The sequence below is a fragment of the Heptranchias perlo genome, chromosome 1, assembly GCF_035084215.1.
Source record: "Heptranchias perlo isolate sHepPer1 chromosome 1, sHepPer1.hap1, whole genome shotgun sequence".
NCBI lineage: Eukaryota > Metazoa > Chordata > Chondrichthyes > Hexanchiformes > Hexanchidae > Heptranchias > Heptranchias perlo.
In genome coordinates, this window is record NC_090325.1 from 66,640,635 (window position 1) to 66,650,490 (window position 9,856).

Sequence of the window (9,856 nt, forward strand, 5' to 3'; positions counted from 1 at the left end):
CACTGCCGTTTCCACGCCCTCCCGTTCCCTCTCCCTCCCGCTCCCATTTCATCTGTGTCCCACTGCCCATTTTATCTCCCTCTCCTTCCCTCTGTCCGATTTCTCTCCCTCCACCTCACTGCCCGTTTTCTCTCACTCTCCCCCTCTTCGCTTTTCCTCTCCTTCTTCCCTTATCTGCCCATTCCCCTCCCCTGTCAATTTTCTCTCCCTCTCCCCGTCATCTCTCCCTCTCCACTCTGCCGGTTTTCTCTCCCCTTCCGCTCCTCCCTGCCCCTCTTCTCTCCCTCGCCCCTTCTCCCTGCCCTCCTTCTCCCTGCCCATTCTATCGCCATCTCTCCGATTTCTTTCCCTCTCCCATTCCTGCTGCCCGTTTCCATGTCCTCCCATTCCCTCGGACCGTTTCCTCTCCTGCCCATTCCCTCTGCCCGTTTTCTCTCCCACCCATTCCGTCTGCGTCCCTTTGTCCGTTTTCTCTCCCTCTCCTTCCCTCTGCCTGTTTTCTCTCCCTCTCCCCTTCCTGTTTTCTCCTTCCCCAACCCGAATCCTTTCCCTCTGCCTTATCTGCCCATTCCCCTCCCCTGTCAATTTTCTCTCCCTCTCCCCGTCATCTCTCCCTCTCCACTCTGCCCCTTTCCTCTCCCTCCCCCCTTCTCTCCGCCCCTTTCCTCTCCCTCCCCCCTTCTCCCCGCCCCTCTCCTCTCCCTCCCCGCCCCTCTCCTCTCCCCGCCCCTCTCCTCTCCTCGCCCCGCCCCTCCCCTCGCCCCGCCCCTCCCCTCGCCCCGCCCCTCTCCCCGCCCTTCTTCTCTTCTCTTCTCTCCTCTCCCTCCCCCCTTCTCCCCGCCCCTTCTCCTTCTCCCCGCCCCTTCCCCCTCTCCCCGCCCCTTCCCACACAGGATAAAGGCTCATGGGGTTGGTGGTAATATTTTAGCGTAGATAGAGGATTGGTTAACGAACAGAAAACAAAGCAGGAATAAACGGGTCATTTTCAAGTTGGCAGGCTGTTACTAGTGGGGTGTCACAAGGATTTACAATCTATATTAATGAATTAGATAAAGGAACCGAGTGTAATGCATCCAAATTTGCTGCCGATACAAAGTTAGGTGGGAGAGTAAGCTGTGAGGAGGACACAAAGGGATATAGACAAATTTTGCCAGTGGGCAAGAAGGTGGCAGATGGAGTATAATATGTCGCAACGTGAGGTTATTCACTTTGGTAGGAAGAATAGAAAAACAGAATATTTTTGTCAAGGGTGAGAAACTATTAAATGTTGGTGTTCAGAGGGATTTGGGTGTCCTTGTACATGAAACACAGAAAGTTAACATGCAGGTACAGCAAGCAATTAGGAAGGCAAATGGTATGTTGGCCTTTATTGTAAGGGGGTTGGAGTACAAGAGTAAGGAAGTTTTGGTGAGACCACACCTGGAGTACTGTGTACAGTTTTGGTCTCCTTAGAGGCGGTGCAACAAAGGTTCACTAGGTTGATTCCTGGGATGAGAGGCTTGTCCTATGAGGAGAGATTGAGTTGAATAGGCCTATATTCTCTGGAGTTTAGAAGAATGAGAGATGATCTCATTGAAACATATAAGATTCTGAGAGGGCTTGACAGGGTAGATGCCGAGAGGCTGTTTCCCCTAGTTGGAGAGTCTAGAACTAGGGGGCATAGTCTCAAGATATGGGGTTGGCCATTTAGGACTGAGATGAGGAGAAATTTCTTCACTCAGATGGTTGTGAATCTTTGGAATTCTCTACCCCAGAGGGCTGTGGATGCTGAGTCGTTGAATCTATTCAAGGCTGAGATCAATAGATTTTTGGACACTAAAGGAATCAAAGGATATGGGCATCAGGTAGGAAAGTGGAGATGAGATCGAAGATCAGCCATGATCTGATTCAACGGCGGAGCAGGCTCGAGGCCCCGCCCTCGCTCGCCCCGCCCTCGCCCGCCCCGCCCTCGCTCCCTCGCCCGCCCCGGCTCCCTCGCCCGCCCCGCCCTCGCTCCCTCGCCCCCTCGCCCCGCCCTCGCTCCCTCGCCCGCCCCGCCCTCGCTCCCTCGCCCGCCCCGCCCTCGCTCCCTCGCCCGCCCCGCCCTCGCTCCCTCGCCCGCCCCGCCCTCGCTCCCTCGCCCGCCCCGCCCCCTCGCCCGCCCCGCCCTCGCTCCCTCGCCCGCCCCGCCCTCGCTCCCTCGCCCGCCCTCGCTCCCTCGCCCGCCCCGCCCTCGCTCCCCCGGCCCTCGCTCCCTCGCCCGCCCCCGTCTTCGCCCGCCCCCGTCTTCGCCCCCGTCTTCGCCCCCTCGCCCGCCCCCGTCTTCGCTCCCTCGCCCGCCCCCGTCTTCGCCCCCTCGCCCGCCCCCGTCTTCGCCCCCTCGCCCGCCCCGTCCTCGCCCCCTCGCCCGCCCCGTCCTCGCCCCCTCGCCCGCCCCGTCCTCGCCCCCTCGCCCGCCCCGTCCTCGCCCCCTCGCCCGCCCCGTCCTCGCCCCCTCGCCCGCCCCGTCCTCGCCCCCTCGCCCGCCCCGTCCTCGCCCGCCCCGTCTTCGCTCCCTCGCCCCCTCCGTCTTCGCTCCCTCGCCCCCTCCGTCTTCGCCCCCTCGCCCATCGCCCGCCCCGTCTTCGCTCCCTCGCCCCCTCCGTCTTCGCCCCCTCGCCCATCGCCCGCCCCGTCTTTGCCCCCTCGCCCATCGCCCGCCCCGTCTTCGCCCCGTCTTCGCCCCCTCGCCCGCCCCGTCTTCGCCCCCTCGCCCGCCCCGTCTTCGCCCCCTCGCCCATCGCCCCGTCTTCGCCCCCTCGCCCATCGCCCCGTCTTCGCCCCCTCGCCCATCGCCCCGTCTTCGCCCCCTCGCCCATCGCCCCGTCTTCGCCCCCTCGCCCATCGCCCCGTCTTCGCCCCCTCGCCCGCCCCCTCGCCCCCTCGCCCGCCCCCTCGCCCGCCCCGTCTTCGCCCCCTCGCCCGCCCCGTCTTCGCCCCCTCGCCCGCCCCGTCTTCGCCCCCTCGCCCGCCCCGTCTTCGCCCCCTCGCCCGCCCCGTCTTCGCCCCCTCGCCCGCCCCGTCTTCGCCCCCTCGCCCGCCCCGTCTTCGCCCCCTCGCCCGCCCCGTCTTCGCCCCCTCGCCCGCCCCGTCTTCGCCCCCTCGCCCGCCCCGTCTTCGCCCCCTCGCCCATCGCCCGCCCCGTCTTCGCCCCCTCGCCCATCGCCCCGTCTTCGCCCCCTCGCCCATCGCCCCGTCTTCGCCCCCTCGCCCATCGCCCCGTCTTCGCCCCCTCGCCCATCGCCCGCCCCGTCTTCGCCCCCTCGCCCATCGCCCGCCCCGTCTTCGCCCCCTCGCCCATCGCCCGCCCCGTCTTCGCCCCCTCGCCCATCGCCCGCCCCGTCTTCGCCCCCTCGCCCATCGCCCGCCCCGTCTTCGCCCCCTCGCCCATCGCCCGCCCCGTCTTCGCCCCCTCGCCCATCGCCCGCCCCGTCTTCGCCCCGTCTTCGCCCCCTCGCCCGCCCCGTCTTCGCCCCCTCGCCCGCCCCGTCTTCGCCCCCTCGCCCATCGCCCCGTCTTCGCCCCCTCGCCCATCGCCCCGTCTTCGCCCCCTCGCCCATCGCCCCGTCTTCGCCCCCTCGCCCATCGCCCCGTCTTCGCCCCCTCGCCCATCGCCCCGTCTTCGCCCCCTCGCCCGCCCCCTCGCCCCCTCGCCCGCCCCCTCGCCCCCTCGCCCGCCCCGTCTTCGCCCCCTCGCCCGCCCCGTCTTCGCCCCCTCGCCCGCCCCGTCTTCGCCCCCTCGCCCGCCCCGTCTTCGCCCCCTCGCCCGCCCCGTCTTCGCCCCCTCGCCCGCCCCGTCTTCGCCCCCTCGCCCGCCCCGTCTTCGCCCCCTCGCCCGCCCCGTCTTCGCCCCCTCGCCCGCCCCGTCTTCGCCCCCTCGCCCGCCCCGTCTTCGCCCCCTCGCCCATCGCCCGCCCCGTCTTCGCCCCCTCGCCCATCGCCCCGTCTTCGCCCCCTCGCCCATCGCCCCGTCTTCGCCCCCTCGCCCATCGCCCGCCCCGTCTTCGCCCCCTCGCCCATCGCCCGCCCCGTCTTCGCCCCCTCGCCCATCGCCCGCCCCGTCTTCGCCCCCTCGCCCATCGCCCGCCCCGTCTTCGCCCCCTCGCCCATCGCCCGCCCCGTCTTCGCCCCCTCGCCCATCGCCCGCCCCGTCTTCGCCCCCTCGCCCATCGCCCGCCCCGTCTTCGCCCCCTCGCCCGCCCCGTCTTCGCCCCCTCGCCCATCGCCCGCCCCGTCTTCGCCCCCTCGCCCATCGCCCCGTCTTCGCTCCCTCGCCCATCGCCCGCCCCGTCTTCGCCCCCTCGCCCATCGCCCCGTCTTCGCTCCCTCGCCCATCGCCCCGTCTTCGCTCCCTCGCCCCGTCTTCGCTCCCTCGCCCCGTCTTCGCTCCCTCGCCCATCGCCCCGTCTTCGCTCCCTCGCCCATCGCCCCGTCTTCGCTCCCTCGCCCATCGCCCGCCCCGTCTTCGCTCCCTCGCCCATCGCCCGCCCCGTCTTCGCTCCCTCGCCCATCGCCCCGTCTTCGCTCCCTCGCCCATCGCCCGCCCCGTCTTCGCTCCCTCGCCCATCGCCCCGTCTTCGCTCCCTCGCCCATCGCCCCGTCTTCGCCCCCTCGCCCATCGCCCCGTCTTCGCCCCCTCGCCCGCCCCGTCTTCGCCCGCCCCATCTTCGCCCCCTCGCCCATCGCCCGCCCCCTCGCCCGCCCCGTCTTCGCCCCCTCGCCCGCCCCGTCTTCGCCCCCTCGCCCGCCCCGTCTTCGCCCCCTCGCCCGCCCCGTCTTCGCCCCCTCGCCCGCCCCGTCTTCGCCCCCTCGCCCGCCCCGTCTTCGCCCCCTCGCCCGCCCCGTCTTCGCCCCCTCGCCCGCCCCGTCTTCGCCCCCTCGCCCGCCCCGTCTTCGCCCCCTCGCCCGCCCCGTCTTCGCCCCCTCGCCCGCCCCGTCTTCGCCCCCTCGCCCGCCCCGTCTTCGCCCCCTCGCCCGCCCCGTCTTCGCCCCCTCGCCCGCCCCGTCTTCGCCCCCTCGCCCATCGCCCGCCCCGTCTTCGCCCCCTCGCCCGCCCCGTCTTCGCCCCGTCTTCGCCCCCTCGCCCATCGCCCGCCCCGTCTTCGCCCCCTCGCCCATCGCCCCGTCTTCGCCCCCTCGCCCATCGCCCGCCCCGTCTTCGCCCCCTCGCCCATCGCCCGCCCCGTCTTCGCCCCCTCGCCCATCGCCCGCCCCGTCTTCGCCCCCTCGCCCATCGCCCGCCCCGTCTTCGCCCCCTCGCCCCGTCTTCGCTCCCTCGCCCCGTCTTCGCTCCCTCGCCCCGTCTTCGCTCCCTCGCCCCGTCTTCGCTCCCTCGCCCATCGCCCGCCCCGTCTTCGCTCCCTCGCCCATCGCCCGCCCCGTCTTCGCCCCCTCGCCCATCGCCCGCCCCGTCTTCGCTCCCTCGCCCATCGCCCCGTCTTCGCTCCCTCGCCCATCGCCCCGTCTTCGCTCCCTCGCCCATCGCCCCGTCTTCGCTCCCTCGCCCATCGCCCCGTCTTCGCTCCCTCGCCCATCGCCCCGTCTTCGCTCCCTCGCCCATCGCCCCGTCTTCGCTCCCTCGCCCCGTCTTCGCTCCCTCGCCCATCGCCCGCCCCGTCTTCGCTCCCTCGCCCATCGCCCGCCCCGTCTTCTCTGCATCTCCCCTTCTCTCTGCTTGTGTTTCTCTCCCACCCTTTACTGACTTTTTTCTTCTCTGGCCAGGTGCCGCTGCGCCGCCTCTTTCCCACAAACTAAAAGTTACTGGGCTCGGGGCGGCCGCCGCGCCTTCTCCTGCTCCTCCACCACCCACTAACCCGGAGCCAAAGGCTGCGGGACGGCGTCGCACACTCAGCTCCATCAAGAACTCCGCCTGACAGACACAAGCTGCAGCCAGGAGGACCGCGCTGGGTGGAGAAGATCCGCGGCCTAGCGGGGCCCGGCTCCGGCGTCCCGCCCCGCGCTCATAAGACACACACACCACACACAGCCCGGTCCCGGGGCCGCCACCGGCACCGCCTCCCTCCCTCCCCATCCAACCATCGATCCATCCATCGATCGATGGAACCGACTCCAGGGTGCCGGCCGCTTCTCGGACCCGCGGCCGGCTCCTGCTGTCCCGGTAGCGGGAGCGGCTGCCGATGTCGGGGTGTGGGTGTGGCCCCCCCCGCGATGCTCGGGCTCGGGCTCGGGCCCGGGGCCGGGCTGCCGTCTCCTTACCTCCGCCATGTTGTTACCTCTCCCGGAGAGCGAGCTGCCCAGCCCGAGACCCGGATGCAGCAGACGGAGCTCTGCAACATTTGTTGCAATTGGTGGAGCTGCGGGGAAAAAAAGGAAAATGTCATTTCAACTTTACCGCTTTCATCTCCTCTCCTGTCCCAACACAACCATCGCCGCTTCTCTCTCTCTCTCTCTCTCTCCCCCCCCCCACTAATTAAGATTTTGCTGCTTCCACCGGGCTTCTTATTCTAATTTGAGATTCTCTACAAACAGAATGGACTGGAAAAAAAAAACTCGAACGCAAGTTTTAGGAAACAGGAAAAAAAAAACCCCAACCTGGCGATGAGATGTCCCGCCCTTCGCTGAGTGGATTGGCCGCACTTGGTTACGATGTCAGACCAATAATAATAATTTAATATTGTTGAAGTCTCAGCGTTTGCGATGATTACCTTTCAGACTGACTTCAGGTGAGCTCAGCACAGGTTTTCCTGACTTGTAATTTTGCTTATTTGGTTTTTAATAATTAAAGCTATGGTAGTTCAGCGGTTTTATTTTTCTGCCTCAGGAATGTGAGACCATCTTGTCTGTTTTCGTTTGAAAACCAAGTGTAAAGAGTATCATGCTTGACCTGGAGGACGAAAAATAAGCATATCTACATTGGGTAGTATTTATTGTATAAAACTTTACTGCATTCGAGCTTTTTATGTAGTTTGAGCCTTTATACGGGATAGGTTGAATCAATACAAACAGTTCTGATGAAAGGTCATCAACCTGAAACGTTAACTCTATTTCTCTCTCCATAGATGCTGTGATGTGGAGATGCCGGTGATGGACTGGGGTTGACAATTGTAAATAATTTTACAACACCAAGTTATAGTCCAGCAATTTTATTTTAAATTCACAAGCTTTCGGAGGCTTCCTCCTTCCTCAGGTGAATGTTGTGGAAATGAAATCCTCGAAATGAAATCGCATTTATAAATCACAGAACAATGCTTGGTGATTACAGACAGTCTTTTCAACTGCCCGTTGCCAAGGCAATCAGTGTGCAGACAGACAGGTGTTACCTACAAGGTCTCCGAATATACAAATCACCAAAAAAAAACAGAGATAGAGAGGTAGAAACATAGAAAAGACAGCAACTGACCCGTTATATTAAAAACAGATAACATTTGTTCGCTGGTGGGGTAACGTGTAGCGTGACATGAACCCAAGATCCCGGTTGAGGCCGTCCTCATGGGTGCGGAACTTGGCTATCAATTTCTGCTCGACGATTTTGCGTTGTCGTGTGTCTCGAAGGCCGCCTTGGAGTACGCTTACCCGAAGGTCGGTGGCTGAATGTCCTTGACTGCTGAAGTGTTCCCCGACTGGGAGGGAACCCTCCTGTTTGGTGATTGTTGCGCGGTGTCCGTTCATCCGTTGTCGCAGCGTCTGCATGGTCTCGCCAATGTACCATGCTCTGGGGCATCCTTTCCTGCAACGTATGAGGTAGACATAGATGCTGCCTGACCTGCTGAGTATTTCCAGTATTTTCTGTTTTTATTTCAGATATAAATGAAATACAGCTATATACAGTTTTATATATTTTTTAAATGTTTATTGATCCAAAATAAAAGTTTACTTTCTGTTTGCATTCTTATTCTCTCTGTCTCTCATATATATATATTTTGCCTTCCTGTTATGGCTTGCAAGTGATTTCTCTTGAGATTGAAAATAGAGATTACCTACCTTACAGGGTCTTCCTCATTCATTAAATGATTATGCCCTCCTCATGTGCTGGAAGTGAGCCGGCAGGGTCAGTATTGGGGAAAGCACAAGATGGCTTCCCAGTAACATTTGTCAACCTTGACCATGAATTTGGTCTCCTCTCATTATTGAGACCTATAAATATCACAGAAGCTTGTGGGATCGCATTTTGATTTTGTTTAGAAAACTGAGATGACAACGACGACGACGATGATAATGAGCAGGACAAAACAAATATACATACATGTAGGTCTGTGAGTGCGAGATAAATAACAAAACTATATACGTATATACCTTAGAAGGATGATGGAATGGCTGGGGGCGTAATTGGTGTCTGGTGAATGCAATAATTTGAAGAATGAGGCCAAATTTAGTACTGATATTAGTACGTTTTTCTTTAAACTTTGGTCCAGAATTTGCTGTAAAAGGGCAACGAACAGCATCCACCGTTAGTTAGACTTTTCCTTGCTCATTTAATATTTTGCACCACAAGTTGCTGCAATTGTGAGATGGAAACATCGCAGCAAGGGAAACAGGGCAAGCAACTGTGTATCTCCTTAACCAATCAGATTGAAGGATTGTGAAATTTACAGCACAAAATCTGAAAAGGAAGTGTAAATTAGAATGGATGAATTCAATGTCAAATCAGGTACAGGAAGAGAGGGAAAGAAAGATTGGATTAAGAGGGAGAAAGAAAGGAAAAGTTTTTTAAAAATTAATTTACATTTTTAAAAAAAATCTCCAACAATTAAAACCTGAAGGAATGAGACTCCACACTTATAATAGTTCATTTTCAGTGCCAGAGAGGTTGACTGACAGCAATTAACACTTATCACGTTGTTAAAAGGGTACTTAGACTGAAATGGACAGGACTTCACTTTCTGTGGCGAATTTAGTTCTTATCTACCGCGCAAACACAGGAACTTCACGCCGTTCAGTGCATTTCAATGGTGAAACAGACAGCGAGGTGCCGTTTTTGCAAAGCTAACGGCAGAGCAGCGCATCTCTGACAGCAACTTCTGGATTTCCGCGTTTAATTGCACATTTGCCCTAGCCTGAAGTTGCTGTAGCATTTGCTCAAAAACGATGGAGAGCTCCATTAGCCTTCCTGTTATTTTGCCAGCAAATTCTGGGCCAATGTATTCCTTTGAAGTGCAGTGACAGTTTTTATGTAGGCAAGGGCAGCAGCTAATTTGCATACACCATGATGCCACTAACTCGAATTGGACAGATAGTCTGTTTATATTTTGTTGGGTGATGTTGGATGAGGGTAGAATGTTGGCCAAGATATTCAGAAAACTCACTGTTCTTCTTTGAATGGTGACATAGGAACTTTCACACACAACCGAACCATGAGAACAAACAAACGGAACCTTGGTGTAACATCTCATTCAGAGGATGGCGACTCCAGAAATACAGCATTCCTAAAGTACTAAAGTATTAACTATAGCTTATATACTCAAGGCTTGGAATAGGACTTGAATACACAACCTTCTGGTTCAGAGGCGAGAGTACGATCAACAATGCAAAGCTGACCTTTAGATGTTGTGGTGGATGACTGTAAGTCTTTCTGGAAGGATGATTTAGGATGCGAAGAACGACCTTCCTCATCTATATCTATCTTGTGAATTTGTGGTCTATTGATGGCATTGCAACCTGTGACTGCCAAGCCAGAAAGGAATGCTTATTAAATGTGTGAAGACTACTTCGCGATGAGGCTTCACATTGGTCATCAATAGAGACATTCTTTATTGATGCCAATAATGGAATATGTGGAGAGGCCTTGAATAGAACAATTGAGTTTTCTGCTGAAAAGATGGTTACAATGGAGTATGCATTGTACGAATCATTTGAAAATTTGTTGTTTCAAAAGCAGCCA

General features: G+C 59.6%; 1 protein-coding gene, 1 long non-coding RNA gene and 1 pseudogene across 6 annotated transcripts in view; 2 read left to right on the plus strand and 1 right to left on the minus strand.

The window, feature by feature from the left end:
- The window catches only part of LOC137322962 (mesoderm induction early response protein 3-like), a 68,688-nt gene extending 62,166 nt beyond the window's left edge, over window positions 1–6,522 (minus strand). For 2 of the 5 annotated variants that reach the window (XM_067986265.1, XM_067986255.1), the window contains exon 1: window positions 1,420–1,873. Coding sequence is in view for 3 of the 5 variants with exons in the window: in XM_067986247.1 (XP_067842348.1) it covers window positions 6,235–6,359 (125 nt within the window). In the remaining 2 variants the exon portion in view is untranslated. Of the gene's footprint in view, window positions 1–1,419; window positions 1,874–6,234 lie in introns of those variants that run through there. The other 3 variants (XM_067986247.1, XM_067986230.1, XM_067986240.1) reach the window with 3 other exon arrangements.
- On the plus strand, window positions 2,562–3,438 carry LOC137322983 (uncharacterized; annotated as a pseudogene).
- On the plus strand, window positions 5,842–7,485 carry LOC137322987 (uncharacterized). Its single transcript, XR_010963272.1, has 3 exons — window positions 5,842–6,701; window positions 6,800–6,895; window positions 7,038–7,485. It is a non-coding gene; the product is annotated as an uncharacterized lncRNA (long non-coding RNA).
- Window positions 7,486–9,856: the final 2,371 nt, after the last annotated feature.